The sequence below is a fragment of the Protopterus annectens genome, chromosome 12.part0 (assembly GCF_019279795.1).
Source record: "Protopterus annectens isolate FY-2018-M chromosome 12.part0, PAN1.0, whole genome shotgun sequence".
Classification (NCBI taxonomy): domain Eukaryota; kingdom Metazoa; phylum Chordata; order Ceratodontiformes; family Protopteridae; genus Protopterus; species Protopterus annectens.
Window position 1 is genome coordinate 1,036,475,471 of NC_056746.1, and position 19,123 is coordinate 1,036,494,593.

General features: G+C 43.6%; 1 protein-coding gene across 1 annotated transcript in view; it reads left to right on the forward strand.

Moving 5' to 3' along the window:
* RTF2 (replication termination factor 2) overlaps positions 1-19,123 on the forward strand; it is a 1,259,727-nt gene that overhangs the window by 712,918 nt on the left and 527,686 nt on the right. The window contains exon 5 of the mRNA XM_044088989.1: positions 2,137-2,215. Coding sequence (XP_043944924.1) covers positions 2,137-2,215 — 79 coding nt within the window. The remainder of the gene's footprint in view (positions 1-2,136; positions 2,216-19,123) is intronic.

A 19,123-nucleotide genomic window follows, 5' to 3' on the forward strand; every position in this document is an offset into this window, starting at 1 on the left:
TACATATCCATCATTTATGCCCAAAGTAGCCACAGAAGCTAATATTAATCAGACCATCCATCTGCTGGTCTTTTTCCCTAGTTTTTCTAATAAAGGCGAATACTTACTACATTGCTCGGACGTACACAGACAGCTTTGTTTCTACCTTCCCAGAATAAAACGGTACAGGAAGTCAGGCCAGTTGTTTATCTCTTTTTCTCCAAAATGCTTGGGCCAGGCAGTTTTGAATGTTACCGTGGCCAAATGGATTACTAGTTGTATTTCCTTCATTTATTCCAGTCAAGGTCTTGGAATTGTCTTGTCCCCCCAGAGCCCATTCTAGAAGGTCCGTGGCCATATCTTCTGCCTTTTCCTCTAGGGCTTTGAATGATGACATTTGTGCTGTAGCCACTTGGTCAAAGACGCATACCTTTGTGACTCACTATAAATTAGACATTGTCTCCAGAAGCAGGGCTTCCTTTGGTTCAACAGTGCTCTGGCATATCCTTCCTTAAGCCACCCAAGAGTTATGTAACTGGGGACTCTGACCCAGTTGTAAGGAGGAATGAAAAGGACAACAGATTTATTAGTTATGTACTTAACATAACTTGGCATCTGTGTTGTCCATTTTCATTCCTCCTCACCTTCCTGCCCTACCAACCCCTACTGAATTACTTGTAAAGATTAAGTACGGGGATCCTATGGACCCACCTTGAGCTTCTCTGTCTTTTCATGTTCATCCTTCTGTCCTGTAAGGCAGCAAACTCGATCTGAGGGAGTATGGGATGGTACAGGGCATTGTGGGTAGAGGGAGGAGCTCAAGAATAGGATCCAAGTCTGAGAAAAGGCAGCCAAGTTGGATCCGTAACCCAGTTGTGAGGAGGAATGAAAATGTACAACACAAATGCTAAGTTTTGGTAAGTACATAACTAATAATTTTAAGGGAAGGCAGGAACTTAACAATTTATGTAATGCTGGACTGAAGATAGTTTCAAAGAAGGAAAATATATATAATGTATAATGTATGTAAATAGAAAAAAAATATTAATATAGTTGATTTTCTTTTTTGTTATATATTTGCCCATGACTTATGTGATATTTAATAAAAGTGAACTGATCTTTTGGGTTCATGGCCTAGATGAATTGATTGGACTGTTGCAAAAATACTTTGTTAGCTCATAAAGGGGAGACTATTAGTACTGAAGAAAAATGGCCCCAGATCCATTGTATTTTGCAAGTAAACCATATTTATCTAATTCAATGCCTTAGTAGGCTTTTCTGCCATAGATTTATTCTGTCAAGTACCTTACACTGTTCCACTGAATTTCGGTTTTATTATAAGTGAAAGTCTAAACATTATTTTCAGAGATACCCCTAGAGTGTGCATTCTTGAGGGGAGCATCAATCTACTACAATTTACAATAAATATTCTGCCTTTTGCATTAATCTCCACATTTATTTTTAAAGGATTTTTCTGTGCCATGCAGTGGTTATCATTACTGCATTACTATGCTTAGGCACTCTGAACAAAAAGCATCCCAGCCAGGACCTAAACCAGAGTCTGCATGTCCTTTATCTGTATGAATTTGTGCCAGGGTTATCTGTTTACTCCACCTTCCTAAAGACATGCCTGCAGGTGAATTGGTGATCCTCTGCTAACTGTAGGTGTGCTTGTGGTGCTCATATGTGTGCATCCTGAGACTGATGGTTGTCCTATCCCGAGCTGGCTGTATGACTTGCATCTCTTTTGTGCTGGAAGAGACTTCTGCTCTTTGGTGATCCTGAAAGGGATAAAGCAGGTATATGAAAATAAATGAATCAGTGTGCCTGTGAAATGTTTATTGAACTGTAATTCTAGATTTTAACTAGTTCACTAGTGTAATGAATGTTTATTTCATGTTTTTTGAGCAGCCATAAGGTTAGGTCATTATTCGAAAGAAAACTCCTGGTCTATATTGCTTACTGGCTTATCAGATTGAGTAAACATAAATTACGTTATGTTTTCATTGTTTGTTGTACTAATATAAAACAATGTGTAGAATGTTGGAAATTGTAATGTTCGCCAATGTCAGCTGAAATATCTTATGCTTAATTCATTGTTTTCTTATCCAATAACTAATGAATGCAAATTGTAATGTCATGTTTCTCATTTTATAGGTTTTGTTTCTTGTATAGTTGTGGTTGTGTGTTCTCAGAGCGTGCCCTGAAGGAAGTTAAAACTGATACCTGCCACAAGGTAAAATATGATAGCAAGACATGTTTTAATTTGTGTTTGTTGAAACCATTTTTCTTATATTATGGATTACATTTTAGGAGGTATGATTGCTTGTTTGGCTTAAGTCTGAAACAGTTTATTGTTGTCCTATTCTTTAGTATGTCATTGATGTGCAGAGTATTTTTATGCCTCTTTAGCATCACCTGTGGTACATGGTCATTAAATTTAGACTTATTTTTGTCTAGTAATTTATATTTTGATTTCAGAAAGACCTGCATTTTAACTTTTATGTTTTCTTGCTGCCATGCAATCAGCATTGTCTCTGCAAGAAATATTTTATTTTACTAAAGTCTACCATTTGAAACAGGGGCAAGGTGATAGTGTGTGGTCTAGAATCCTAAGTTTTACGGTAGTCTTTTGTCGTTTGACCCTGGTGGATAGTGGAAGAGCAAACTCATCTAAGGCAGTTTTTCTTTCCTGCACTGAAGACAGGGCTTTATTTGTGGTAGATCGGGACATGCTTAGAGTTTGGAGGTGGCAGTATTTCATTGCTGATGTATTATCAGTCTCTACGTGTAATAATTTGTATATGATTGTACAGGTAATAGCAATATAAGACTCTCCACAGTAGACAATGATGGGGATTTCACAATAGTCATCTATCTTGTTTTTCTACAGTTGAATGAGATTGAATTTCTGTAAGACACATTTGCCAGTTTAGCAGGGATGTGTGTGTGTGTGTGTGTGTGTGTGTGTGTGTGTGTGTGTGTGTGTGTGTGTGTGTGTGTGTGTGTGTGTGTGTGTCTGTGTGCATGCGTGCATATATTTATATATTTATATATTTGGAAGCACACGAGTTGGTCAAATTTTGCATTTCATTGAGATGGGAATCCTTGATTATCTTCATTTTATTACCACTTGTAATTACGAGTGTAATCATGCTTCTTGAGTCCCATAATCATAATAATTTTGCCTTGTGGTACAGAAGTACATTTCTTATGTTTGGTGCTAGCACACTGGCAGTAAGTAGAGTTATACTCTTCTAATAGTTAACCATTCAGCACTGTTATACTCTCAGGTACTCTTTCTTTGTCAGACTGCTGACTAGAATTAACAGTTTTATATGGGTGCAGTATTACTGTCATTAACTGCATCCTGCTATATTTTTTGTAGAGCATTTAAAACCCATAGGTGTGTGTGTGTGTGTGTGTGTATATATATATATATATATATATATATATATATATATATATATATATATATATATATATATATATATATAATATGTGTGTGTGTGTGTGTGTGTGGTAGACACTGACTGGCTTGTTTAGAAAGGCGCTCTCCTGCTCTTGGCCACTTTGGCTTCTCCTTCTACTGTTAGAAGCAGGACAGGAGGTCTTAGAAGGAGAGTGAAAAGGTCAAGGAAAGAGATTCTGCAAAATTTTCTCATAGTTTCAAGGGCAGAGAGGAGTGCGAGTGCTCCTTCTCTTCTACCAAGGGCCAGCTGGATCCAAAGATTCACTGAACTTTGGCTGTCTACGTCTTTTGCTCTGTCTGAACTTTCAGCACCAATTGCTCATGATTGCGGTTTTTGACTCTGAATTCTTCGACTCTCCCACCATTAGTATATCTAGTCCCTTTCTTCCCAAAGATTTTTTTTTGCATCTTTGGTCAGGGTTCATTCCCTCCTTCTCTCCCATCACCCTGGCTGAGTTTTCTCCAGAACTGTCCCCTTCTTTCACCTGTATCTGAACTTCTTCCTTCTGGATCCCAAGCTCTTATCCACCTGTTAAGAAACTTTCAAATCCTGCTTATGTGGCTTCTTCAAGGTCCACCAGGTTAGTTGGGAGCCTTAAATCCTATTATTTGGAGCAGCTGATGCATTCCTTCTAACAGACCCTGATGGACCTAGGGATCATTCCAGCCTCTTTGACCCTGAGGCCCAAGTCTGTGGCACCTTTGGCTTTTGTTCTGATTATTTCTCCTCTTCCTCTGGTCCCTTTGATTCTGGGTTTTTTCCTGTCCGACTGTCTAGCTGTTCCCCCCCTCTGCCGATGTCAACTGCATGGTTTATTCAGACACTGGCATCGTCCTTGATGTTCTCAATTCACTAAATCATTGTCGCGGTCAGCCTTTTGAGTTATGGAGTCACCCCTGTATGCTTTTAACTTAAATAGCTCAGTGTCTGTCGATGTCTGAGCTGACAATGGATTGGCGCCAAAGACTGAGTTCTTGTTTGGATCTGAGAGGGTGCCAGTATCGGCTGTCCAGCCTTGATTTTGTCTTTTGATGTTCTGGAAAGCATCCTCTCCTGCTCAGAAATAGGTACCATGGCAGCTGGCTCAGATCAGTCCTGATCTTTTCCTCCTCCTGTGTCCTTGGCTTCATCCAACCTCAGGAAAGAGGAAGGGTCCCCCAAGTACCCCCACAGGGATGCCTTGTTTGGTGACTTACTTGAATTTTTGAAATAGTGATGAGAGTAGAACACCAAAGCCACTTCCCTGGAGAAGTCAGTGTTTCTCAAGGATTTCGGTATGGGCCCAAATGTCTGGGATGGTTCCCCCTTTCGGATGGTCTCATTGAGCTGGTATTCCAGAGGGGCTGGAAAGAACCCAAAAACCTGACAAAGTCCTGGCTGTGCCCAAAGATATACCTATTGGAGCATGGGTTTAGATGTGGACACCACTGTGGTTCCAGTTGTTACCAAAAAGGATATCTCAGAGAAGAGATCTGCAGACTGTCTGCCTAACAGGGAGTCTCAGGCTTTGGGCAGTCTAGGAAAGCGCACTTGCACATTTGATGTGGCTTTAGAAGGACCTTATCTCAGAAGTGTTAAAGCTGGTGAAGACACAGCAGCATCTGGACTCTAAGAAGACCCTGGAGGCTCAGTTACCAGTGATGCATTTTGCTTCCAACGTATCCATGAGGTTGTCTAATTCCTGCCAATGGTACATTCTAAGCTGCAGACTGTTTCAAGGCATCCTTTGTCAATGCCCTTTCAACGAATCCTTACTTTTTTGGCCTAAAGGTCAGAGACGCGATCAGGACAGAAAGATGCTATCTGTCATTGGAGTTTGCTTCTCCACACCTCAGAGTTCCGTTTGTAAAAATCATAAGGGAGAGAAGCATTTCATTTTTTGTAAGTCACAGCAACCTTTCCAGGAAACTCCTAGTGGTGGCTCTCCCTGCGGAGGGGGTTAACTGTAATGGATGCCAGCCAAGAGGGCAAGGGCAGTTTGCAGAAACAGAGCTTCTGAGGTGCCTTTTCAGGGAAGCACTTCCAGTGTCCCTGAAGGCTTGACCAACTGCTGAACTCTGGAGGCAGCTGGGAGGCACTTTGCTGTCTACCCAAAAGCTTGGGAGGTCATCATGTCAGATGAGTAGGTGTTGAGAGTTGTATCCAGAGGGTCTACAATTCCATTTTTGTTCACCCCAAAGAGATCATTTTAAGTCCCTTCCCAACATGCCACCCTGTCAGCAAAGGGAAAGAGTGGTGGAAATCCAGAAACTGATTCTCACTTGAGTCATTTAAGTCATTTAAGATGTCCTGCCAGATCAATGAGGATCTGGGGTCTATTTAAGGTTCTTTTTTAGTATCAAAGGAAAAAAGGACCTCCGATCCATTTTGGATATCAGCAAGTTGAACCAATCTGTCAAACAGATCAAGATGCCCTTCAAGGATGCATCTGCAGTCATCACATAGGGTTTGTCCTGCCTCAGGCAGCCCTTCGGTCGTCCGGATTCCAAAGTCTGGGTCCGGCGTCGGCTGATGTCGCCCTTTCCCCGACGTCAGAGCGCCTGGGGTATAAAAGAGTCATCCGACGCCATCTTCCTCAGTCTTTCTTGCCGCGTGGTGCCCGAAGACTTCAAAAAGCTAAGTACCCCGTTGGGGACTCTTTCTTGCCTCAGCCGATGTCAGATAAAGTTAATAATTGTTTAACTTGTGGGAAACAAATACCTCATAAGGATTTCCACTCTAACTGCCTCCCCTGCCTAGGCTCAGACCACGACGTCTCGGCCTGTTCAGCCTGTGCTTCCTTCAACCAACGCACTCTTAGACGTCGGGCGGAGTTTGCAGAGGAATTTTTTGGGGCTAGTTTTTCGTACAATATGCCGTCAGAGACTCCGACTTCACATTTGATTAAGAAATGGAAGGACAAGGACCGACACACGCGGGCCGTGGTTTCGGCTGAAACCACGGCCAGGCCTACCGCGAGTGTCTCGGTCTCGGCTGAAACAGAGTCCTTGGTACTTCCTACCACCGAAACCGCTCAGCCAACTACCTCTGCCCCGGAGGCCCCGGCTGAATCGGTTACTGAATTTCCTACAGAAACTGGTGTCCTGGAACCTTCCGACACCATACCTTTAGACAAAACTACACCAACACTTGGTGCAGCTGGGCCTCCTGCATCCATGTCCATTAAGGCATTCTCTAGGGCTAAAGCTGCTAAACTGTCCAAAGCTTTGCCTCCCAAGGTTATCCCTCAGGGACCCACTACAGGTTCACAGATTCTAAGCTTAGCAGAGGACCTTATCTCCTTAATTAGGGGCTCTCAACCTCATCCGGACAGGGGCTCTCAACCTCCTCCAGACAAAAGGCCCAGGGTTGAGCCCTCTGATCCCCACTCCTCAAATGAGGCCTCAGATGGTTCTACTCTCTCGGACCACCAGGAGGAGGCTTTTTCGGCCTACAAGGATTCTGATGCAGAGGAATCTATTCCTTCGGCCTCCCCTCCTGAAGAGTTTTCCTTTGGGGAGACGCTCCACACTATGAGAGAGCATTTACAGTGGCAGGGCCAGGAATTCTCTGATTCCAGGAAGAGATTAAGGACCTTCTTGCATTTGCCTCAGCATAGACCTTTGGCTATTCCTCCTGTTTTAAATGTCATTGATGATGTGTACTCTGAGTCCAGCGCAACCCCTGATTCTCTTCCTCCAGCTCCTGTCAAACCCGATAGGTACTACAGGGTCCCGGACTCACATTTTCACCTTTACAAGGCCCACTCTGCTGATCCAGAAACTATTTCCCAGGGCCCTAAAGGGGTTGCAGCTGCCACTACTAAAAATCATCTCCCCTCTGAAAGGGAGTCTAGAGCTTTAGAGAGATGAGGTAAAAAAGTGTATACTTATGCTACTCTTTCTATGAGGGCATTGAATTGTCAATTTCATATGATACAGTACCAAGAGTATTTGTTAGATGAATTGCATAAAAAACTGTCTTCACCTGAACCCCTAGATCGCAAATCACTTCAGGATCTGATACATAACTCCCAACAGGTTAGCAACCATTTCTTGCAATGTGGTTATGATGCATTGGAAGCTTCATGTAGGTCAGCTATGACTGGCGCAGTCATATGTAGGCATACTTGGCTGAAGGAACAATCTCTGCCAGACCATGTCAAAGCAAAGCTTCTGGATGCTCCACTGGAAAAGCAAAAGTTATTTGGCTACACGGCTCAGGAGGTCCTAAAGAAAGTTGAAGAAAAGGCAAAATCTGTACAAACTGTCAAAGATTTTCTCCAAGTCCAACCACCAAGATTCAGCAGGAATTGGCCTTCCAAAAATTGGTCCTTTCCAGACACAGAGAGGTTTCAGAGAGGCAAGAACAGGCGTGCCAGAGGTAGAGGGCAAGCTAGAGGCTCCTACAGAGGGCGTCAATGGCAGCCTCCCAACCAGAGAGGTAATGCAGGACCTACAACTGCTGCACAAGGACAGGCTCAATGACTTTACTTTGACACCACCAACCAGGGCTCAATTGAAGCACCTTTGGAAAGCTTTCCTTATTCTCAGAAAATTGGCACAGTATTACAAGGGACAAATGGACACTACAAATAATAGACAAAGGATACAGGTTCCATTTTCACACATTACCAAAAAGAAAAGGCATGCCAGACCTGCCACCAAATCAAAGGGCAGAGGCTTTGAAACAAATCTCCAGCTTAATGCAAATGAAAGCTATAGAAAAGGTTCCTCAGAACAAGGCCAAGGATTTTATTCCAGACTTTTCCTTGTGCCAAGAAAAGAAAAACAATGGAGGCCTATTCTCAACTTGTCCGCACTGAATACTTATCTCATTGTACCAAAGTTCAAAATGCTGACTCTACAGCAGCTCCTTCCCATGCTGGGCAAGGGGTCTTGGCTGGTAACTCTAGACCTCAAGGAGGCATACCTGCATGTCCCTATCAGACAAAGTTGCAGAAGACACCTCAGATTTCTTGCAGGTTCAGAGCATTATCAATTCTCAGCATTGCCCTTTGGCTTATCTACTGCGCCCAGAGTATTCACGAAATGCCTGGCATCAGTAATTGCACACTGCAGACTTCAGGGGATTCAAATATACCCATATCTGGACGACTGCCTTATACAAGCGGACAGCCAACAAACTTTGGTAAAACATTTGAATTACGCCATTCACCTACTTCAGGCCCTGGGATATACAGTCAACATTCACAAATCAAGACTTGTTCCATCCCAGAGAATAACCTTTCTGGGTGCGAATCTAGATACAAACACCCAAATGGCTTTGCTCACAGAAGAAAAACAAAGTCAACTACCAGATTACTTCAAAAGTCTGACAAGAAAAACTCAGCTGACTGCAAGGAAAATCCTGCAGGCCCTGGGTTACATGGCTTCTTGCATCCTTCTGATTCCACAAGCAAGGCTGCATATGAGGAAACTACAATGGTACCTAAGGAGTTTATGGTGTCAGCACAGTCACAGCTTGGAAACTTTGATACCACTCATCCCATGCCTTCAAAGGGAATTTTTGTGGTGGGCTTAAGCAAACAAGTCAAACACGGGTCTGCGCTTGAGCAAACCCATAGCCAGCCAAAGCATTACAACGGATGCTTCAGACCACGGATGGGGAGCGCACATGGAGGGCAGATGCATTCAAGGTCTATGCTCACAAAAAGAGCTACGCATGCACTTAAACCACAAGGAACTTCTGGCAGTGATACATGCAGTCGAAGCCTTCATACCTTTTCTGCATCAAGGCCACCTACTAATAAGGACAGACAACACCACAGTTATGTGGTACATAAACAAGCAAGGAGGCACCCATTCATATCCTCTTTGCAGACTGGCAATGAATCTATGGGAACTTTCCTTGAAACTCAACATAGAGCTGCAATCTCAATTTGTGCCAGGGAAAGACAATCTACTGGCGGACAGCTTAAGCAGAAATATCATGGATGCACACGAATGGATGCTGCACCCAGACATCTTTCTACAGATAACACAATCATGGGGCAGGCCGGACATAGATCTTTTTGCCTCCCCCCACAATCATCAGCTGAAGAAATTCTGCTCAAGGACATACCACCCACAAGCATGGAAAGTGGACGCCCTCTCTTTCAGCTGGAGAACTCTAACAGTGTATGCATTTCCACCTCTCCCATTAATGACCAAGGTCTTACTGAAGATCAGGACAGAGCAGCCAAAAGTGATTCTGATAGCTCCGGACTGGCCAAGACAGCACTGGTACCCACTGTTAAAGAGCATGTCACGCACAAAACCATGGCCTCTTCCTCAATGGCCACTGCTCCTGACACAGCACAATTACAAAACTCTGCATTCCAACCTGAAAACCTTGCAACTAACAGCCTGGAAAATACCTTGATTCCTCCTCAGGATAGCCTATCCCAGAGAGTGAAGGATATTATCATGGAAGCTCGCCGGCCTTCCACAAGAAAGGCATATTCAGCAAAATGGAAATGATTTTTCATTTGGAACACCACAAAGGGCCTAGATGTGACAGTGATGAACATGGCACGTATCCTGGAATACTTGGCAGAAATGTTCCACAATGGTCTGTCGTACTCTTCCATTAAAATTCATGCTTCAGCAATTTCAGCAGAGTACAGTACTGATCCACCTGTCTTCTCACATCCTCTCCTAAGGCAGTTTCTAAGAGGGATTAAAAACATCAAGCCTCCAAGGACACCACCGCTGCCTACTTGGGACCTTAACTTCGTGTTGGAAAAACTAACACTGCCTCCCTTTGAACCAGCAGCATCTGCAGAGCTACAGTTCTTGTCTTGGAAGACTGCCTTCCTTCTGGCCATAACCTCAGCAAGAAGAGTATCTGAGTTACAGGCCCTCATGGCAGTACAGCCATTTACTATTTTTCATCAGGACAGAGTCTCATTGAGAACCAATCCTACATTTATGCCAAAGGTGGTATCCAGGGTTTCATTAAACCAAGCTATTCATTTGCCTACCTTCTTTCCGAATCCACAAAACAAAGGGGAGAAACTTCTGCACACCCTGGACATACACAGACAGTTGTGCTACTACTTGGACAGAACTAAAAGTTACAGAAAAACTGACCAGCTGTTGGTAGCATATGCTGCTAGTGCACAAGGAAAAGCAATTTCCAAACAGACAGTCTCAAAATGGATAGGGAATTGCATTCGTTTTTGTTACTCCTTTCATGGAAAAACTGTGCCAGCTAACATTAGACCTCATTCCACGAGAGCCACAGCCACCTCCACAGCCTTCTTAAGAGGGGTGACTACCAAGGACATTTTAGAAGCTGCTACATGGAGCTCCATGCATACATTTTCCAAGCATTACAATTTACCTTTATATTCCAGATCCAGAGCAGGCTTTGCTATGGCAGTCCTGCAGGGCATTTTAGCTACACCATCCTATACATAGATCCTCCACCCCCAGATTGGCTATGGTATTCTACCCATATGTGATGACTGCAGATGCATCCTTGAAGGACATAGTACAGTTTTGTACCTACCATAAATGTAGATGTCCGATAGGTATGCATCTACAGTCAGGTTTTCCCTCCCTCCTTCCCCTCTGTGGTATTTCTTGGGTAATACTCCCTCTTATAGCTAGCTGGGGTTATCTATTATGGTGTATTTGTTTTTTATTACTGTGCACGTTTGGAATATTTTGCATTTCTCCAATTTTAGCCTTCCTTAGAGGGCACCTGGCATCTGGGGCAAGAAAAACTGAGGAAGATGGCGTCGGCTGACTCTTTTATACCCCAGGCGCTCTGACGTCGGGGAAAGGGCGACATCAGCCGACGCCGGACCCTGAGTTTGGAATCCGGCCGACCGAAGGGCTGCCTGAGGCAGGACAACCCATATGTGATGACTGCAGATGCATACCTATCGGACATCTACATTTATGGTAGGTACAAAACTGTACTTTCTAGATGGTCATGGTGCAGTCCATTTTAACTTCTCCTGAGAAATGGCAACTAGATGTGATCAATAGATTTCATAGAATTAAAGGATCATAGGAAGTTACTAGGCTATTGTCCCTGAGGCCCTTATAAGCGTAGCCAAAAGTTTAGCCCATGTTTAGACAAGTCAGCACCTAAAGCCCCTGTCCAGCAGGGAAACAGATGGAATCCCACTGGTGTATTTTCTGTTTCCCATCCAGTTATCCAGGTTGTGCTTAAAAGGGATAATGAGGTACTCTGCTTCATGTGGAGAGGGGAGTCTATTCCACAGATGGGGGAAGTCGCTGAGACACAAGTCTGTGTCACCAACAAGTCCTGTTAATGTCACAGACCAGGTTGAAGTTGTGCATGCAGGTTACTCGAGTGGAGCTTGACTTGCGGATATACAGCAGTCCCATCAAGGTGGAGTCTGAGATTGCTTTGTATGCCAGACAGAGGTCACCTGTGAGGTGTCTGTATGAAACTGAGTAGAGGGACAGGGATTTTAGCCTATCTGTGTAGGATAGATGTTTGAGGCCCTGGATTCTCCTGGTTGAGAAACCTCTGTGGTCTGTCCAGCTGCTGCATGTGCTTTGCAAGGTACACACCAAAGGGAGCATTGTATTCAATAATTGGCCTTATAAGGGAAGAATACAGGGATGTTACGACCTCCTTTCCCTGGATGAGATATTCTTTTCTATGAGGTGGGGCATGTAGAAAGCTTTCCGTACAACAGAAGCAACATGGTGGTCAAAATTCAGGTTGCTGTCAACCTGGGTGCCCAAATCCCTCATGACTGATTGAGTGCTTAGGAAGTTGTTATTAACGTGATAATATGTGGGATGTGTCACTCTCCTCAAAAGGGATGATGATGCATTTTTTGGCATTCAGCTTGAGGCCATGTTTGTAGCACCAGTCATTTGTTTGGGTGAGACCCTCTTGGAGAACATCCACATCACTTGGGGAATTGATAACCGCGCCCAGCTTGCAGTCATCTACAGACTTTGTCAGCCACAGCCCAGTGGTTTTGGTCTGCACCTCAGAGAAGTATGTCCTGATTAACAGTGACCCCAGGACATATTCCTGGGGTACGCCGCTAATTATGGGTCTGCTGCTTGAGTTGGCTTCCCCTATTTTTATTAGGTGGGTTCTATCAGTGAGCCATTTAGCTACCCATCTGGTAACATATGGATTGATGCCTAGTTGAGAGAGTTTATCTATTATGCCCGAGTGGGGAATAGTGTCGAAGGCTTTGGCCAGGTCAAGGTAGACTGTGTGCACAGTCCTCCCCTCGTCCATGCTTTGGTGACTGTCTCAAAGAAGTCAACCAGATTTAACAGACATGACCTCCCCTTAACAAAGCCAAACTGTGTAGTGTCGAGTGTTTGGAGGTTGCCAATGTCCCTATTAATGAGGTGCATGATAATCCGTTCCATGGCCTTGCAGATCAGGCTAGTTAGGTTGATGGGTCTGTAATTTCCGGAATTGGTGGACAACTCTACCTTTGTGTATAGGGATGACAGTGGCGGTCTTCCACTCAGCTGGGACAAAGCCAGTACTCAGGCTTTGGTTAAATAGAGTGACTAATGGTGCTGCAAGTTCATCCCTGAGTTCATGTAGGATGCAGCTTGGGATGTTATCGGGTCCCATAGAGGCTATATATTTTGCCTTTGAGAGGACAGTGATGATCTGGTCCTTAGAGATAGGATGCATACTGTCAGATAAAGATAGTGAGGCATTCCAGGAGATTCTAATCCTTTAAGCGGGGAGCTAATTGGTGCAAGTTTTGTGCATTGATCTTTGGTTTCACTACAGCCACCCAAATGTTCACCCGATTTATGGTGGTGGTAGCAGCCTGGCTCAGGTGGCAGGGGTTCCAGGTCTTTCTGTGCCAGGATGACTGATTTCTGATGGCTTCCTCAAGGGCCTCCTTTATCAAAGCCAGAGATTTATTGCTCCATCTGTGTCTATATTTAGGGATAACATTGAATTATGACAAGTCCAGTCTTAACCCATTTCAGGTACTGGAATTTATAGGTTGCCATTTGGATATGGTCAGTCAGACAGCAAAAATACCACTTTCTTGGTTTGTCCGTTTGTATGCATGCTTTACAATTTCTTCTGTCAAGGACACCTCTTGCATCATTAGTTGTTTGTCTTCTCGGACATATGGCCACTTCTGACTAGTTTCTATGGCAAGATTCCAAATGTGGATTCTGCATTGTACTCTGGCAGTTTAGTGGACCTGTCTGACTCATTCCGTGGAATTCCCCATTTCCCTAACCAACATCTGTCACCACCACATTCAGTGGTGGCTGGAATTTCTTCTGGTCATGGCAGGTTGAACTTTTGTTCTTCCCCACTCCCAGACCACAGTGACCACAGATGCCTCCCTTCTAGGGGAAGGGGGTGGGTAAGACACTCCAGAGAAGACTGTCGTGGTTACACCTAGTCTCAATCTGAGGCCAATCTTCACGTCAGCATCTTGGAGATGAGGTTGATCCTCGTAGTACTGCAGGCCTTTCAGTGCCTTCTCCCCAAACATAGGATTGTCATTCAGAGCAGTATGGTAATTGAACAAACAAGGAGTTGCTCGATCCTATCCACTATGTTGAGAGGCCATGAGAGTTTGGCAGTGGGTGATATCCTCTCAAAAGTTTCTGATTGCAATGCACATCCTGAGAAAGTCCATCATTCTGGCAGAATGATGCATTCTCCTGCCCCACAAGTGGTTTCTAATTCTGGAGAGAACTGTGCATACTTTCAGCCATTGGAGCACCCGCTGCTGTGATGAGTTTGCTCCCTGTCCAACATCAAATGCAGCACTTTCTTTTTCCTGATCCCACCGGAAGGACAGTCAACAAGGGACGCTATTCTGCATGTTTTGCCCCCCTGGTCTCCAAACAAAACTCCCATCTCCCAATGCCATTGATAATCAATTTTCTTCATATGCAGCCTATTGCTGAGCAGCTGTGATCCTCATTGCCTCATTCTGGTTGAGGCAGGTTGATTCCTCTTTCTTTGGCCAAAACACACAATGGTCCCAAATATCCAACAAAACACACAACACACCAGAAAAAAGTTGCAAAGTTCTTTACTGATGTCTCCGGTACCTCGGCTTATGCCTTCAAGGAATACATTTTTACACCAAGCAGCATCCATTTATATAATCCAAATCCCCAATGTGACAATCAAACAATGAAGAAATGATCCCGTTCTTAAAGAGCCCATACATATCTTCTTCTTAAAGAGCCCATACAAATATTCACAGACACTTGACATTTTTAAATACAAATGTTATTCATTGCATACTTCTTAAATATTGTTGTTAGTGATATTAATATTATTCCACATTAAAACCCTTAAATGTTGATTCCCAAAATGTATACATGTATTGAAGCATATGTCTGAAACTTAAATATACATTATAATACCAGTATAAATAAGTGTAATGGAAAAAAACATACAAAAAATGTAAGCCTCTACTATGCAAAACCTGTCCTATTGGTCATACCCCTACCGAGTCACAATGCTGGAAGGAAAATTAGACTTTAGGCTGACATTGAAGCCTTCTAGGTGGAAGTCCCCTTTATAAAGAAGCAAAAGATGAAACATATCTCTCCTGCTCCAAAGTGAAGGACAGAATTGTACACAGGACTTGCTCAATGCTCTTATGGCCTTGAAGCTTCCTCAGGGGGTCTGTTTCCTGGCTCCGCTTTGGTCATCTTCCATCTCAGGAGAGCTAAGGAACAGGATTCTTTTCAGGAAGAAGAAGATTCTGATGAGAAATCCTTGGCCTGTTCTACTCAGATTCCTTCCAGTTTGGATTATGGTCTGAGGAAGAAGAGTCTGCAAGTCCTGAATCACCTTTTGAGGAAATTTCCTTTGGGGTATTATTTCTAGGATGATGGAATTCTTTAAATGGGATTGTGCTCAAGTGTTTGAATATTCAGAGATCGTATTATGAGCTCCTACAAATGGAGTCTACTAGCTCCTCTGCTGTTACTCCTGTTTTGGCCACTTTACTGGATGCCTTTTCTTCTGCATCTCAGGCCCCTGACTCTCGGCCCCTTGCTCTTAAAAAACCTGATCAGTTTTATGAAGTGCCTTATGACTACAAATTCCTTTATAAGTGTCTATCTGCTGACCCTTTGGTGGTCTCTGGCATCTGACAAGCCTTCTGAATTACTGCCTTCTACCAAGCTTCTTTCTTCTGATAAGGACAGCAGGGCTGTAGAGAGGTTGGATAAAAAGGTTTATACTTCAGCTACCCTAGCCTTTCAGGCTGTTAATATCAGACTCGTATGACCAGATATATTTTGGCTGTTATTTCTCAGGCTTGCCAGGTTATTTCTGACCTTCCTGATTCTGAGGGAAAGACTGCTTCCTTATCCTTGTTAGGGACAGCTTTACAGAAAGATCACCATTCCATTAAATGTAGTTATGATGCAGCAGATGCTTCTTCTAGGGCTGGTGCTTTTGGCTCTGTGCTGACAAGGTATTCCTGGCTATACAGCTTCAACCTCTGCTTGATGATATTAAGGCTAAGTTGATGGATGCTCCTCTAGACAACAATTTTTTTGTTTGGTGCTGCTGCTGCTGATTTGTTCAAGTCACTGCAGGAAAAAGGTAAGGAGTTACAGGACATGAAACATATTTTTGTTCCCCTTGTGCCAGAGTTTCATAGAAACTATCCCAGTAAACCAGCTTTTGTTAGAATCTGTTTCATCTTCCTCCTAAAGGCAAGAAGGGTAAAAGGAGGGCTCCTCCTGCTGAGTCTAACCAGACACACATTTTTTTCCCAGCCACTTTCTTTCCCACCGTCTTTGTCTTTCTCTTCCTGTTTGGTTAAGCATAACCCAGGATTACTGGGTTCTTTCCATCATTCACCAAGGGTATTTCATGGTTTGAAAGTATCTTCCCCCTTTTGTGGGCATTCGTCAGCCGCCTCAAGACCAGTTGGATGCTTTTCTTAAGGTTCTTCGGGGTCTTTTGACTCGGGGGAACCATTTGAGGTTCCAGTTGCTCAAGGGGGGAAGCAGTTTTATTCCAGAATGTTTATGATTCCCAGGAAAGTGTGTGCTTAGAGACCCATTTGGGTCTTTCTCACCTGAATACCTTTCTGAAGGTTATTTCCTTTAGATTGTGTTCCCTCTGCTGCTTTCTCAGGCTTTTATGGTTTCTCTGGATCGCAAGGATGCTTGCCTCCATATCCCTGTTCATCTTCTTTTTAGGAAATATTTACATTTGTCTGTTGCTTCCTGGCATTCTCAGTTCTTTGCTTTGCCCTTTGGCCTCTCTACTGCCCCCAGGGTATTCACCAAATGCCTAGCTCCTGTGATTGCTTTTTGCAGGCTCAAGGACATTAAGATCTTTCCTTATTCAAGCCTCCTCCCCAGAGAATCTTTTACAGTACCTTCAGTTTGCCATCACTCTGTTGCAAAGCCTGGGGTTCAATTTAAATATTTCAGAAGTCTTTCCTCTCCCAGCAGAGGATCATGTTTTTCTGGGATATGCAGGCTCCAGAATATTCAAATGCTAGCATCCTTGCGTCCTCCCAAGGCTTTAACTCTGATCATCTTTTTTCAGTCCCTTTTTCCTCTGGCTTTGATTTCAGATAAGGAATTCCTGAAGGCTCAGAGATTCATAGCATCCACCATCCCTATGTTTTTATTCACCAAATTGCACATTAGAAAGCTTCAGTGGTATCTAAAGTCAGTTTGGCTTCAACATTCTCATCCTCTACAGTTTCCAATACTTCCTCTTCCGTGTCTTAGTTTGGAATTTCAGTAATGGATTCAGTAACTGACTTTGAATCCAGGGCACCTATTTCAACCCCCGCTTCCCTCTCAGAAGCTGTTCACAGATGCCTCAGATGGGAGTTGGGGGGGGGGGGGCTTTTTTCTGAAACCTAAATGTGCAAAGCCTCCGGTCACCTTAGCAACAGAAGGAACACATCAATATCAAGGAGATGAGACCTCTTCTGTTCCCTGTAACTGCTTTCAATCATCTGTTGTCTCCAGGGGCCTCTAAAGATGTTTACAGGTAACACCACAGTGATGTGGTATGTCAACAAACAAGGGGGAGCAAGGTCCTGTCTCCTTTGCAGGTTGACGCTTCAGGTTGGAAGCTAGCTATTCAGTACCAAGTAACGCTTCTAGTAGTGTACATTCCTTCAAGTCAGAATTTCTTGGCAGACTTCCTGAGTAAGACCATAATACAGTCCCACGAGTGGATGCTTCATAACTATATGTTTCTGGACATTATCCACCAGTGGGGTATTCCTCAAGTAGATCTCTTTGCTTCCCCTCTGAACAGACAACTTACTCAGTTTTGCGCCAGGACACCATGTGCTCTGGCCTGGAAGGTGGACGCTTTATCTTTTTCATGGTAGGGGATGTTTCTTTATGCCTTCTCTCCTCTTTCTCTCATTCCAAACGTCCTGTGCAAGATAAAACAGGATGCTCCCAAAAAAGTCTTACTGGTTCCCTCCTCTTCTGCATTTAGCCAAGGGCAGTCATCACAAGTTACCTCACAAGGTAGAGCTACTCACAGAAGATGAGGGATCTCTCATCCATCCCCATCAGTCCACTCTTCAACTGACACTGTGGGTGATGGATAGGATTTTGATTCCCTGTAGGCACCTTTTTTTCTGAGGACATGCATCGGGTTCTGCAGGAGGCCAAGAAAACCAGTACTAGCATATCCTACTTGTTCAAATGTTAGAGGTTTTATACGTGGTGACTTTGTCATAACTTGGACCCACTTACTGTGAATGTTCTTTGTTTTTTTCTTATTTTTTGAATTGCTCAGTGCTGGGTTGACATATTCTTCCATTAAAGCCCTCCTCTCGGCTATTTCTGTTAGTTTGTCTTTAGCTCCTCCTTTGGGCTCTAATTTCAAGGCCAGACAGTTTTTTAAAGGCGTCCTTCATATTAGACCTCTCAGGAAGCCTGCTCCTCCTTCCTGGGATCTTAATTTTGTTTTGGAGAAATTGACTCGGGCTTCTTTTGAGCCTGCAGCTTCAGCTTCCATACAGCATTCTTCTTGGATGACTGTTCTCTTTTTTTAGCCCTTACTTTTCCCAGACTGGTGTCTCAGCTTCAAGCCCTTATGGCTGTTCCTCCTTTTTTAGTTTTTCATAAGGACAGCGTTTCCTTTCATACTAATCTCTCTTTTAAGCCTAAGGTGGTGAATGAATTGCCTCTAAATCAGTCTATTCATTTGCCCACTTTTTTTCCCTTCTCTGCAGTCTGCTAATGAGAAGGTGGTGCACACTTTGGGTGTGCAAAGACAACTCGGATTTTATTTGGACAGAATTAAAACTTTTCGAAATTCTAATCAGCTGTTTGTTTCTTTTGTTTGGTGGTTTCCAAGCATTCGGCTTTTTTTTTTTTTTTTTTTTTTTTTTTTTTGGTAAGAGCCTTCCATCTATGGTCAAGGTTCCCTCTTCTAGGGGTGTGACTTCTTCTGGTGCTTTTTTTCAAGGTTTGGACACTAATTCTATCCTTGAGGCACCTTGTTGGACTTCTGTGCATACCTTTGCCAAGCACTACAAGTTGGCTGTCATATCCAGGTCTAGAGCTGGTTTTGCTAGGGCCATTCTTCCTGGGTTCGTAGAAGGTTCTGCTGGCCCATCCTCCTCCCTATCTTTTTCCTGAGCTTTTGCACTCTCCTGTATGTTAGGAATACTGCAACAGTGAAATGGAAGGACATAGTACAGTTGTGTAAAATCTTGTAACAGC